Raw genomic sequence first — 14,186 nt, 5'->3', positions numbered from 1 at the left:
GAGAATTATTTAAGATGTGAAACATCTAAGTGATACCCTACTTAACCACTGATAACTGTCCAAATATGGAATTAACAAACTGCTGTATTTAGCCATTCAGGCAGCCCATTACTGGTAGATCGCTTCCAGCCTAAAGAGTGCTAATGAGCACACTGTGCACCAGAGTTAGCCCAGTCCCTCTTTAAACATACAATATTGACAAAGCTAATACAAAGCACTGTAAGAGTCCAGAGTTTAGTGTTCTTCTATATAAACTAACTCAACAATCGACTTGCTTAATTAGCATGAACTGCTTTTAAAGCTCTTTAAACAGAGGAGAGCAATAGAGGTCAGGATAGTTAAACAGGAATGAAAAAAAAAAAAACTTTATTACTCACCACCCAAGTGCAGCATGACAGCTGTGGTCCAGCACTGCTCATATGTTGATTATATCTTAAAACAAGACAAGACACAAAACTACCTTGGTTGGTTAAGATTATTCTTTATTATGAAGTGCCACAAAATGCTTTGTGTTCATTGTGCTTACATTGTCTGAATTCTGGCTCAAAAAACCCCCAGGAGATCCTCTCTCTGCAGCAGAGAGCCAAACCTCCTGAGATAAGGTGTGTCAGATATCACTATACAGCAGTAAAAATGTCTCAATCCAAAGGATTCTTTACAAACCCTCTTGCAATAAATGATTATTTAGGTTGTCATCATTCTTTAACTTGGAAATACAAAAAAAGAAGAGAGGTCAAGCTAGTACAACGTTTTTAATTTTTCTCTACCTGAATTCTAGTTAGTTTCATTGTGCTACTTTCTTTAAGGTGGAGATGACTAGAATGGAAGTGCTTAGAGAGAACAGACCTGGAGCTCACCCAGAGACAGACACACACAGACACACACACGCAGCTTTCCTGCCTCAAAGCCACCGAACAGCCACACAACAGCGACTTAAGCCAAATACCCACACGACGTTTAGGCTGCAGTGCAAAGGTGCAATGTGTTTTCATTCACTGTGATACCATTTGTGATACGTAAACAACAACCGGAGACATCGCAGCCAGAGATACTCTCAGTGGTTTGTTTGGCAACTTTTGTACCTGTCACACTGTGAACAGCTGCTACAGTAGAAATTGTGTTATTACTGTTCTCATTCAGATAGAAATGAGAAATACGCCTTCAGAGTTGGTGTTTAAAATAATAGCATATTGTTCTTGATTGATGTCTCCGAGCTGATTTAGAAATATGAAGTTAATGCTTTTGTTTTCTTTGCATATATGGTCTTTTTTGCCATACGTGTGCTTTTAATTTGTATTTGTGTAGTCCTTGTGTACAAGCACCTAATTTAATGTTGTTACCTCTGTTTTCATGTACAGTTGTTGTGAGTGTTTTGGCCAAGGCTTAAAAATTCACAAATAAAAAGACAAAGACGAATATTGAAGCCCTAACAAGTTGAAGCTGTATGACTAATCATCTAATACGATTCAAATAATTGCAGCTCAAATCTGGTTCACACATGAGGGAGAGAGATAAGACCTGCAATTTGCTGACTCACATACTGATTGCTGCACTCACAACAAAAACTGCCTCTTTCTTATTGACTTGTGAGCTACGTTTTTACTTCTTTGTGAAAGACTTAAAGATTGTATCGTGTCCTGCGAGACTTTTATTACGAAATGTTGACTTTTTGACTTTGAGCACTGTCGGACCTGACTGCCTTTGACAGGCTTTGATGTCATACAGGTCCTGTAACTTTACCTCTCACATGTGAATGAAATCAGGTGATGGTCAGGCTCTCATTTTGTTTCTATAACCCTAAATGATGTCGGATATCAGTCGACCCCATCCCTAACTGAGTAATCTCATGCCTGAGGAAGCACCGCAATCATCAACATTTTTTTTTGTTAGAGATTCACATCTGAATATTAAACCCATTTCTTTTCAATTATTGGAGGCTTGACTTGTAGACACAGGCTCTCCGTGTGTGTCTGCCACAACAGCTCAGCAGCAGGTGCTGTGTGCTCGCATGTGTGGGCACACACCCATGCACTGGTGCACGTATGTGTCTATGCAAGGTTACAATTAATACATATGGCATATAAACAATTTTTCCTTCATTTTTTGTGCAGATCTGTGTGTCCTCAGTCTGTCTCTCAGGAAGCTCCATGAATCTGTAGAAAAGGTTTCTGAGCTGCAGAGAACTGGGTTCAGCAACACTGGTATTGGCCACCTAAATCAAAGGTTAAACCATCTACGGGTTAGGGTTGATTAGAGTTAGCCTGTCTTGTAGGTAGAGTATATCACTCATAGAGTTAGCCTATAGTCGGCCCAGTAGGGTTAAATGGGGCCTACTGCAGAATAATCGGGACTCTGTCTAATGTATCTCCTCGACTGTAAAAGTTAAGCTGCAATCTGACCATCCAGCTAAAGTGCGTGCTTTTTCTGTGGTTTAAGAATGCATGCTTTATGGTTTGGAAGTGCACTGGAAGGATGGTTGAATAATGCATTGCATTTAAAGCTGACCTCGGTCCAACTTCAACAATGCACCAAACTTTGACTTGGTTTTCTAATGAAAGTATACTGAGAGTTGCTAAGTGCTATGTATGCTAACTATCAGTTTGCGTCGGTGCACATCTCATTGCAAAATTCTCCAATCAGATTGCTCTCGTAGCCATTTCTTGTTTGTTTCTATCAGGACAAAGATGAGGTCTGTTATGGTTATTAAAAGGTCTGTTAAAGGCCTGTTGTTATATTATTTGGTTGCATGACGCAGAGAAGATGTTTTTAATACATTTACGGGTCATTTCAGCATCAAAGAACCTTTTAATAAACCACTGAACTCTCATGAAAGGCCAATGATTGAATATGACGGAAATGTTCGGAGGCCTAATCCAAAGTTAGGCCTCTTCTGGTTAATGTTAGCGGACTTATTTCTTGCTAGAGTTAGCCTAACGCAGGTTGTTCAGGGTTATAGTTATCCTACAATAGGCCTCACACCCAGCAGGCAGCTGATCCCAGCCTCTCTAGCCTACATCCTACATTAGTTCTACTCACTAAGAGGCAGGCAGTGCATAACAAGAGAGGAAAGACAGGAGTTTTATTTTTGTTACTCTAACACTACATTGGCATGTTCCCTGATGTCTGTAATATTAGTGTTTTTCTGTTTATGACTATAGGTGAAGTAAAACATACCTGATTTTTAAACTGCTATACAGTAGTAGGTAATACTTCATAACTTCATCATAAAATACCATGCATTAGGTGATTATTGCTTTTAAAGAGTCCTACGGAGGCTCCAAGAGAAAAATATTGCCCTCAGGTTCTATCTATAGGATTTTGGCAAAAATCATAAGCTTTTTATGATGTTGGCATAGATTTCATCTTTTTTTTTCCTTTTTTTTGCATGCAAAAACATTAATAAGAAAAAAGGTAAACGTAATAGGAAAAAATAGTACTAAAAAAAGTGACATATGCTTTGGCCTGTAGTGATAGAAAGAGGTTGGCAAATATCCTACATACATATACAGAAATTAAAGTGCAACAAATAAGTTAACGGTATCACTTCATCATTATCAAATCAAGTATAAACATACACCAAATAAAAAAAGAATAATTCTGAAATAAATAAATAAATAAATAAATAAATAAATAATATTTTCACCTCAGTTGTGGAGAGAATGTGGTCACTTGGTGCAGCAGAACATTATTATTATTATCATTATTATTATTATTACTATTATTATTACTATTATTCCCCCAGAAAAACAAAATGAAAAGGAAAAACTCTTTCACTGCATGTCAGTGCAGGGAGGAACTCAGTAGCTATAGGCTTACTATTGTCTTTATCGTCATCCTCATCGCCATCAGTGTCCCAAAATATATGGTGCCGTACTGTATCTAGATGCCAGAAGGAAGCCATGTTAGTATTATTGTCTCTATCCAGAACAGACAGAGGAAGAGGAGTTTTTGTGGAAGTGCATGCGTAGATCAGTTAAATCCTTAAGTGGGCAAATCTCAAGGAGAAAAAATTGTGCTATCTTCATCATCTTCATCATCATGAATAGGCTCCAAGGGAAAGCAAGGTGGGGGGAAAGGGGGGGGGGGGAATTGAGAGAGGGCGAGGAGGGAAAGCAAGGTCATATTATGACCAAAAATAGATTGTTTGTGTCTGCAGTTCAGTTTGTAAGGATAATGGTAATTTATGTCTGCAGTTTTCTCTTGTTTTATCTATGCAGGGGGTCATGCATCTAGGGGGCTGAGAGGAGAGAAGGGGCCTTTGAAGCAGGCAGACTCGTAGTGCTTGTTCAGGTAACTCTTGAGCGCGAAGGTCTTGTTGCAGCGTTTACACTTGAAGTGTTTGAAGGCCGAGTGGGTCTGCATGTGAGCGCGCAGGTTCGAGCGGTCTGCGAAGGCCTTGCCGCAGTGGGCGCATCCGAATGGCTTCTCGCCCGTGTGAGAGCGCATGTGGCCCTGCAAGAGCCAAGGTCGACTGAACGCTTTCCCACACACATCACACTTGTGCTTGAGGTCGTGAGTGAGCAGGTGCATGGCCATGGCAGGCATGGAGACGTACACCTTCCCGCAGGTCGGGCATTTCTTTGCCAGCTTGCTGTCCAGCGAGCGGTGTGTCTGTTTGTGCCGGCTCAGGTTGGAAGACGTGGCGTAGGTTTTGCCGCACTCATTGCAGGTGTGCCTCTGGATGTTCCTGGGACTGCTGAGAGCTTTCCTCCTCGAGCGGCCGTCGGTGATGAAGAAGGCATCGACTGTGTAACCCTCACTCACCGCAGCGTCTCCGTTGATGTAACCATCAGTGATTTCGGAGCCAGGACTGTCAGGGGACTCCGAGTCAGGGGCCCCGTAGTCACTGTGGATACCATCGTAGAGAGGGTCAGGAGAGGGTATCTTAATCCCACTGTCACTCTCACCATCGTACACAACAGGGCTGATGTAGTCGCTGATGTAACCAGCTGACGTGGAAAAAAGAAAACAGTGTTAGCTTGTAGAACACTGAGGAGAAAGTTAGGATGAAAATGGGTTTACACTGAAGGCTGGCAGGGCGGTCAGAGGTATACACATTTTGTCACAGAAATTCTCCCCATCGCAGCAGAGACAAACGCTTCATATAACGGCAGTAAATGTGATAGACATTTGCTACTGCACATGTCTGTCTAAAAGGGAGACAACAGGGAAAAAGTTTGGATTAATGCCGTTAGAGTGCTGTAGCCAGCTGGACAGGAAGAACAGAGTGAAATCAGATAGCCCGCTTTTCTTCAGCTTATCTTTCTTCACAGAGACAGTAATGATGGAGATGCAGGATACTGACCAGCTTTACACGGTCTGAATTGGTGCAATTAAATAAGTGCTTGTTAAACAAGTGCTCTTAACAGCTGTATGCTGATATACATCTCACTGTATGCAGCTGCGTGCTGTTTTTTCTGCTCCTGCGTCACACTTGAGTGCATTTATTATGGTACAAAACATAGAGACGATGGGTTGACATGGATCTTCCAAACAGCTGGTTCATTCAACCGGTAATTGGTTTCTGACATGTTACTATATGTTGTATGGTGAAACACCATTAAAATGTTCACTTATGTGCTAGCGCTGCATACAAATGCTTACATGACAGGCGGAACAGATCTGTATGTGCTGAGAAACCAGACGCATTCTCCTTTAGACTGAAGGAGCAGAAAACCAAAGACGGCAACACGGTGAAACAGAAGGCTCCTGTAAGACCTGAACCCAGGTCAGCAATTTAAATGTAGCTCCAGGACATCTAAACCACAAGATGATCTGTGGTGATACACAGTAGTTTTTTTTTGTTTAAATGAAAGGCATCATGCTGTGTTCAGGAGGCACCTCCTCTCACTCTAAATGTACTGATAAAAACAGTGACAGCCGCAGTCCTTCAGTATGTATCTGACCTGCTGCCTGTGGCCATGTCCCACACCCTGCATTTATCCTCTATAAATGGTATGGGCTGATTCTCAACTCACCGTCAGTAAAACAGCACCAACTGTAACTACTTTAAACAAGTTTTGACATATGTGAAAGTCTTTTAGTGTGACACAGAACATCTGTCTCTCTCCTGCACACCTGTGGCCGGTGGTGGAGTGTGAAAAAAGCCTGCAGTATTAGCCCAGAGATAATTCAGCAATTTAATTCCTCTCAGTTCTCAAAGGTTGCAGTTAAAACACTTCCTCTGTGAAAGATAAATGCACACAGGCTGACCCTGAACTTGAGAAAGCTGATTTAGAGTGTGAAAATGAGCATCAGCACCAGGGACAGATCCAGTGCGGTGCAGGTCGCTGGCACAGTGACAGCGAGGCTGCTATGCAGGCTCAATCAGCGCTGTGAACAGTGTGGGGGGTTTTGCAGATCAGGGGGGTTGAAGACTTGCACGGTAAGCCTTCTGGGCAAAATACAGCCACTGAAACTCATTCTTAAACAGTGGAGCTGCAGTATATATGAGCACGCTGGATGATCCTACCACTCCCTCTTGATAAAAAAGCACTAATTCTTTCCAGGTTGACGTGTCTTTAAAGAAGTGAACATATCTACATACCTGACTAAATGCAGTACATACAGTGCATGAATATATACTAACTAGCATATTTACAAGCACACATATTATGAAATACCTTTACATTTGGCTCACTGGCCGTCAGTCCAAACACATGATATTTAAGTGTTGATCCACAAGTGTGTCATTACACGCATGTTGTTTCTGCTCATTTACTCTATGCTGTGTCTCAGCAGGGATGCAATTGATCGGATTTTGTTAAACACACACATGCAGACACACACCAGACAGTTTTCGTGGCTTACAGTCTTTTGAAGCTATTGTTAGTGTGATAGTACAGGTTTGGTTTGGTGGTTTGAATAAACACTATTGATAAGTTCGTCACTTAAATGCAGACTAAACTGTCCCTGAACGCAAGCATCCTTAAACTCAACAGTGCAGACATAATAGCTACCTTTCTCTTTATTAAACATGAACGCCTAATACATGGTCAAAGCCTACACAACCAAAAAACAACATACTATCCACAGAAACACAAGGAAAGTATGTGTGTATCAAGTACAAATCAAGATTGAGATCATTTCTTCCTTTGATCTTTTTAATTGTGTCAGTTAAACGTGTTGCTGATGAAGGGAAACTTGTTCTGGTCAACTGGACAAAATAAATGACAGTCCACCATCTGCATCATCAAGATATGCTACATAATGTAGTATGGATGTGCATCCTTGGAAAAAATGAAATGACAGTCCGATTTCTCCTTTAAGAAATTCATGTTGTTGTTATTCACTCGCTCCCTCAGAGGATTTCAGAGTGAGATGCAGAAGCAACAAGCTCTATGTGACACCACATATCTGCCTACAAACGATAACAGCTACTACATATCTGCAGCTGCGTCCCATCTGAATACACAGTCCCATCACACTCAATGCACGGAACACGGGTGGGATATAAATTATTCTAAAAGCAGAGAGTTGTTCCTAACGTGGTGTGCTGTTGTGGGTAGAGCATGTGCAGCACTGTATGTAGAAGCTGCATCAAGCAGTTACCATCAGATGTTAGGGATGGAGACAAAAGGTTGCTGGGACAGGCGGCGTTGCACAGTGCTGCTGAGGCGGCAGATCGCGTGTCAAGCCAAGCAGGGCTTGTTAACCTCGACTTTATAAATACACCGCTGACAGCTTTTTGCTTTACGAGCAGAGAGATGCAGGCAAGACCGCGCGCGCGGAATACACATGTTGATGTGCAACAGCGTGTCAATGACATTGGGGTGGAAGCATTGCAGAGGCTTAATTTACATGGCAAAGGCATCTCTGGTTTTTCCTGTAAAATGTGATGCACACAGTTACAGGGTGGGGTGTGAGGAAGTTCACAGCTTCAGAGAGCACAGGGCAGCACAAAACAATGAATCACACTGTCCTCAGGGTAATTGCAGCAAGGCCCAACAAAGCATTGTTAGGCCCCGAAGAGTTAATCTAAAAATAATACAATAAAATAGTGTTCATATTCAACTATTACACCGGGGCAGTCCGACACAGTGAATGCAATGGGGTAGAAATGTTACTTAGATTCAGAATCTTTTGCTATTAACTTATATTCAACAGTTCATCTGCGACTGTAAAGTGAAATGAGAGCAGTGAGGAACGCCAAGGCTGATCCGCTGTTGTGTTTTGGTGATGCTGTGAGCGTGTAGGCTTGTGGCAGCTGTTGCAGGCATACAAAAATGCATTTATTTCATCATGCAAAAATCTGCCGACACTGCAGAAACAGGACAGGCATACCTGGAGACCGAGCACAGATTAAAAAAAAAAAAAAAAGACATGCAGAATGTAGGTTATGAGCCTGCAGTAGGGCTAATTTTATGACAGAAAAACAAATCCGGATAACTCTGGTGGGGGTTTTTGGCCCCAGCATCGTTACATAAAGGATTACTAAACTGCTGTTTATTTGTGCTGCACCTGGATGGGGTTGGAAGATATTTAGTCAGTGGAGTATTAAATGATATAAACTACTGTCAAATATTTAGTCCCACTGTGTTTCGTCACATTATTTTCTGTACAAAACAAGACCAAACAGAAGTGTGTTTCAGGCATCACCCAGCTTTCAGAGGCTTGTCCACATTGAGACTAGATTTAGACTCAGCTTTGCTTTTGTTAATTCCACCAAACCAAGTAAAAGAGGACCAGATATTAATAAGCAGCCGTCCTGCCTTTATCTCTTTTAACCTTAGTTAGCCTGCGTAGGGGGGGAAAGTCCCCACTGACTATGAGCCAAAATCGATTAAACATGGAATGCACTGGATTTGGTTGATTTCTCAAGTGACCTTTCCGCTCCAGCGGCGACTCCACTCCTACAACCACCCAAATGCCTCAAATCAAGCCTGCTTTAGCTTCTGTGCCGCCAGTAAATAAAGTGTTAGATTACGTGGTGTGGTAACACTCATTGAGCAGGGTGTAGTGGTTATTGAGATTGGCAGTTCATCAGTGTTTTACCCTGTCTGTCTCATCCCGTGCTCCCCTGGGCTCGTGCAGTCCTCTGAAGTGAGGCGGAATCACTTATTTAGCAGAGGGCTGCTTAGTGCGTGGCTTTGAAGCTTTTATTACCCATCAGGAAGGTAATAACTGTGTGATAACACTGTGCTGTCTGCCGTTGTTCTCTATGATTCAGTGATTATAGACTACTTATCTGCCACATCACCCTACAGGTTGCCAACAACCCTGTGATGAAGTTACAAATGAGAGGCTGCAGATGCACCAGGTTAAGAAGAGAAGAGTTAGAGGATAAGAGCAGGTGATGCCATGGGAGATAAAACACTACATGCACAAACGGAACAAGAGTTATCTTTTGATGTGAGCTGCACTGATGTGTCAGCCATCCTTAAAGAACAATCTGAGTGAATCCCTCCAGGACACAACAGGTAAATCCAGCTCTCAGTCGCATAGATTTGGGAAACAGCCTTTGCTAGGCTCCCTGCCTGTCAGCCTCCTCCTCTGTCAGAGCGACTTGTTTTCCAGACACCTGTTAATGCTCGCCGTGCAGGCAGCCTGACCTACCTTTGTCATGGAGCCGCAGGCTGAGGTCTGTCCTGTGCCGGTAGGCGTTCTCCAAATCCGCCCCGGTGGCGAAATCATCCAGTTTCACCTTTTTCACCAAGAAAGACCTTGGCATGGTGGTGCGACACCGACACACACTGTCACAAACACAACGACACACACTCACAAACACAGCCGATCGCCGACGGCCTGGCCAGGGTGGTGATTCGCCTGTTACACACCAACAAGACAGGCGAATCAGGGGGAAGATTGTCTTCAGATTTTGGTGGGAGCGCGAGCTGTGAATCGATCCGGTAAAACAGTTGAATAGTTATTTCTGATTTCAGTCTCTCGCGCTGTCTCCCGTCTCCGCTCCCGCTTTCGTCCTCGTGCACAAGAAGGTGAGAAATGCAACTTCAGCACCGGACAGCTCCCTCCGGGGGTGGGGGGAGTGGGGGGGGCGGAGGCGGGGGGTTGCCTCGGGGGGTCTCTGTGCTCGCGGGCAGGGGCTCGTGAGCAGTCAAAAAATAAAAAAAACAAAATAAGAGGCGGTGGAAGGCACCCTGCAGCGCGCGCCGCGGCTCTCGGGCCTCTTTAAAGAAGGGGAAGAAGAGACGGAGGAAGAGGAGGAAGGGATGTGAAGAAAATTAGAGGAAAGAAAACGTTGGGATGATTTTGGAAGCTTTTCCAAACAAAAAAAAAAAAAAAAAATGTCGGACGTCCTTCCCTCTTTGCCGCAGATAGTCCTTAATTCCAGTTAATGACGACTTACTCAGGCCGGTAAAAAACCACAATAAGACTCCCTGCGGCCGAATGGATCAACGGCATCCCCTCTTTCTCTGTCTGTATCCCCCTCTCTCTCTCTCTCTCTCTCCCCCCCTCTCACTCTCTCTCCCTCTCTCTCTCTCTGTCTCTCTCTCTCTCTCTTTCTCTCTCTCGCTCTCTCTGTCTCTCTCTGCGGCTTCCGCGAGGTGTTCCCGTGAGTGTGCCGTCTCGCGATCAGCTGTTGGCATTTATACGGCGCAGAAAGAGAGAGAGAGATAGAGAGAGAGAGAGAGAGAGAGAGAGAGAGAGAGAGAGAGAGGGAGGATGGAGGGACGGATAGACACACGGGTAGAGGGAGTGCTTAATTTAATCCATCCCACATCCCCGGGGAGCGGCGACTGGCCCGGATGATTTATTGAAGCTGTTATCACCCCCCCTTTATTTTTTTTCTTTCTCTGTCTTTCATTCTCCTTCCTTCCTTTCCTCTTCATTTTTCGAGCGTGTGTGTTAGTTTCTGTGTGTGTGTGTGTGTGTGTGTGTGTGTGTGTGTGTGTGTGTGTGTGTGTGTGAGGAGAGTCGCCATGTTTTGGGGAGATAAGAATGGAAATTGTTATGTTTTTTTTAAAGCACTCATCGATTTGATTCAGCTATGAATTTTAAATATTGTCCCATTGTGCATGGTTTTTGGGAGTCCACATCTTTTTTTTTTTCTTTTTTTTTGGGTTTTCCTTCCTTCTTTTATCAACTACTAAGCATATTCTATCTTTGCTTTTTTGCGATGACATGGATTATATGGGGGCATATTAACCAGCATGCTGAGAGCCTCGTAATTATCATTAATGTGGCCCCGAAGGCAAATGGATGTAGACCAAATGGAGTGTTTTACAGTGACTGCCGGATTAATGTGGGAGCAGAGTAATATGTGCTCCAGGGTCACAGTGGGTTCATCGACAAGTTTTACTGCAAGATCGAGGCTTGTCTGTGCTCCGTGTCGATGTTATGTAACAACAACAAAGATAATTTGAGAGATTAATGAATCATCTGCTGTGCAGTCGGCTCCACTCTCTTTCTGTCCCATCTCCCTCTCCGTGCCCAAGTGTACGTTTAATAACATCACTTCAAAAGAAGTCAAAATTCAGAGAGAATGACATCAGATTTGATTACATTATACAGTATTCTGGCAATTATTTTTAAAGTCGTCGTCTTCAAGTTTGACATTACCTTAAGCTCCAACCTGGGACCTTAAAAATGATACTGGCGGGTTTCATAATCCGAGGGACCACATGTTATCAGCTTGAGACCCATAATGGCATCTTAGAAATGTGTTATAATTAGTCCCAGGGTGTGCGAGAGTACAGATGGCTGAGTTTGTGTCCTTACAAGACTAAAAAAGAGTTGCTGTGTCTTAATGAGGCAGGTGCACTGTTGGACACACTGGCTCAGGTTTGCGGGCTGCTGGAAAGTTGCTAAACATCTGTTAAAGGTTAGAGGGAGCGCAGTGGATGACTCAGATCTACAGAGATAAACCACACAAAGATCAAGTAGTAATGGGGAAGTCTGTCATATCAGCGCTGGTATGAGAGTTTATTGGACTCAATAAGATCTTTGGCCTCACTGAGTTGTGAAGTTGATACTCGAAAAGTTAACTTGGACAGTGACTCGGAGACAATATGGGGACTTTATGTAGGATAAATCAACCTTTACTGTATTTTAAACATTCATCCATCAAGGATGGATGAAAGAAATCTTGGTTTCTTTCAGTTTCTGTTGGATCTTTTGTGCTTACAGTAATATTACATTAAAGGTTATGGGCTTCAAAGACTTTTTATTCAAAGATTGTCAGTGTGTGTTTGAGCCTGTTTGTGCATGAGTAAAAATATTCATGAATTAAATATTAAGCATTTAGAATATTTAGAAAGTTACCCTCATTGTCCGGTATGACTCATCTTGCAATAGGAAAGTGCATTTCCATGCCAGTCCCATTGGAAGCGAGACATTTTTGAAAACCTCATTTGGTTTTGCTGGTTAAATAAATGAACTTGTGTTCTCTGTCGCTCAAACAGATGGAGAAAGACGGTGGAGATGTTGCGTTAGAAAGGCAGCATGGCGACGATCTGCAGAGGGATGGTTTGTCTTTCATAGCTGACAATGATGATGAGAATGGTGGTGATGATGAAGACTGAACTGACTGAGGCATCGGGGTCATTTGAGCTTGATGCATTGATATCTACTGTAGGGACCACATGTGTTTCCATTCTGTGTGTATTTAGTATTGATTACAGGCCACATGACTTGTACAGTATGTGTTCAGTGTGTTCAGTGTACTTGATGGTGACTCATGACTGTGGAAGTATTCTGTGTGTGTGTGTGTGTGTGTGTGTGTGTGTGTGTGTGTGTGTGTGTGTGTGTGTGTGTGTGTGTTGTGATACCAGTCCATCTGTTGTCCTTAATCAGGGGAAGAGCAGATGAGTTCCATCACCTGGAGACTGGCTCAGGGAGGTCCAATTAAATACACACACAAACACACACACACACACATGCCCACACGCACAACTGGTTTAATGCACACACACACACAACCACCTCCACCACAACTGTCAGTCGACTGAAATAACCTACAACATTAGCAACATATTTCATCATTATTAGAGGCCATGTGAGCACACACACACAGTTAGACACATATGGACAGAAACAAGCATGCGCACACACACACACACACAGACACACACACACACACACACACATACATCGCAAAACTGTAATATTCGGCGAGCAAAGATCTGATGTGTCTCCATCAGATTGAGGATGTGAGAGTAATTTCTAAAGATGGAAGGGACAACGTTTCGGTGCAGCGCACATGAGCGTGAATCACAGCCAAAAGTGGAAATGTCTGGGTGTTCTCTTGTTGGTGTCATCCTCGCACTTTGTTAATAGCACCTCACTTTATTTTTGGGACAAACGGGAGATTTTCTGTTTTGTCAGCCGGCCTCGTGAGCAAATCTCAACACAGAGAGAAGTATGATACTGATGATGATATTATGATATAGAATACAGATTTGCCACAGCTATTATTTAATCAAATAGCTTTTGCACAAATAATAACTGTGTAAGTTATTTTTTACATATATATTATGTTAAGGATTGAAGAAAAAGTCATTCCTGCTTCCTCTTAAAGCTGCACAGTATAACAGAGTTGTCAGTGAAAGCCGTAACTTTCAGCTCTCACTTTAAAATGTCTGAATTATGCAATAGGAGAAACTGCTGCAAGATTTTATGAAAATCTGTAGATAAAATATAAGATGTGTGTTTGTTCGTTACTGTCGCTGCAGACCAAAGGTTTAAGGACTTTTTAAAGTTTAAATTAAACTAAATATAACGTTACGCTCTGGTAGAAATGTGTTCATACACTCTTTGCGTGTGCGTGTGTGATGCTGCTCTGAGGTGAGCTGTAATAGACGTCCTGTTTGGTGTAATTGATGCTGTGCTGAGGTGAAGGCCGACACATGTGTTGTACACCAAACAGGGAGCCGCTGCCCAGCTGGTGTGCGTGTGTGTGTGTGTGTGTGTGTGTGTCTGTGTGTGTGTCTGTGTGTGTGTGTGTGTGTGTGTGTGTGTGTGTGTGTGTGGGCGGATGTGGGTGCGTATATGGTGCATGGTGTATGTGACAGGGAGGCAGCTGCTGTCTTGTGTCTCTATATGATCATATGCACACACAAACAGAAAAAGGGTTCACATAGTGCTTTTGGAGTTATGACTCATTATCACACATCACCCCTGACCCTAACACACACACACACACACACACACACACACACACACACACACACACACACACACACACACACAGCGCCTGGAAAACTCTTATCTAATTGTGTTTACATGCA

The 14,186-nt window shown here is 43.0% G+C and overlaps 1 protein-coding gene across 1 annotated transcript; it reads right to left on the bottom strand.

Moving 5' to 3' along the window:
- Nucleotides 1–459: 459 nt before the first annotated feature.
- On the bottom strand, nt 460–10,521 carry LOC143324510 (transcriptional repressor scratch 1-like). Its single transcript, XM_076737065.1, has 2 exons — nt 9,556–10,521; nt 460–4,949 (listed from the first exon to the last, which is right to left on the bottom strand). The coding sequence occupies exons 1-2, from the start codon at nt 9,668–9,670 to the stop codon at nt 4,222–4,224; spliced, it is 843 nt and encodes a 280-aa protein (XP_076593180.1). The 5' UTR covers nt 9,671–10,521; the 3' UTR covers nt 460–4,221.
- Between the last annotated feature and the right edge of the window lie 3,665 nt (nt 10,522–14,186).

Source organism: Chaetodon auriga, chromosome 8 (genome assembly GCF_051107435.1).
Source record: "Chaetodon auriga isolate fChaAug3 chromosome 8, fChaAug3.hap1, whole genome shotgun sequence".
NCBI lineage: Eukaryota > Metazoa > Chordata > Actinopteri > Chaetodontiformes > Chaetodontidae > Chaetodon > Chaetodon auriga.
This window is presented reverse-complemented; position numbering and strand designations above follow the sequence as displayed.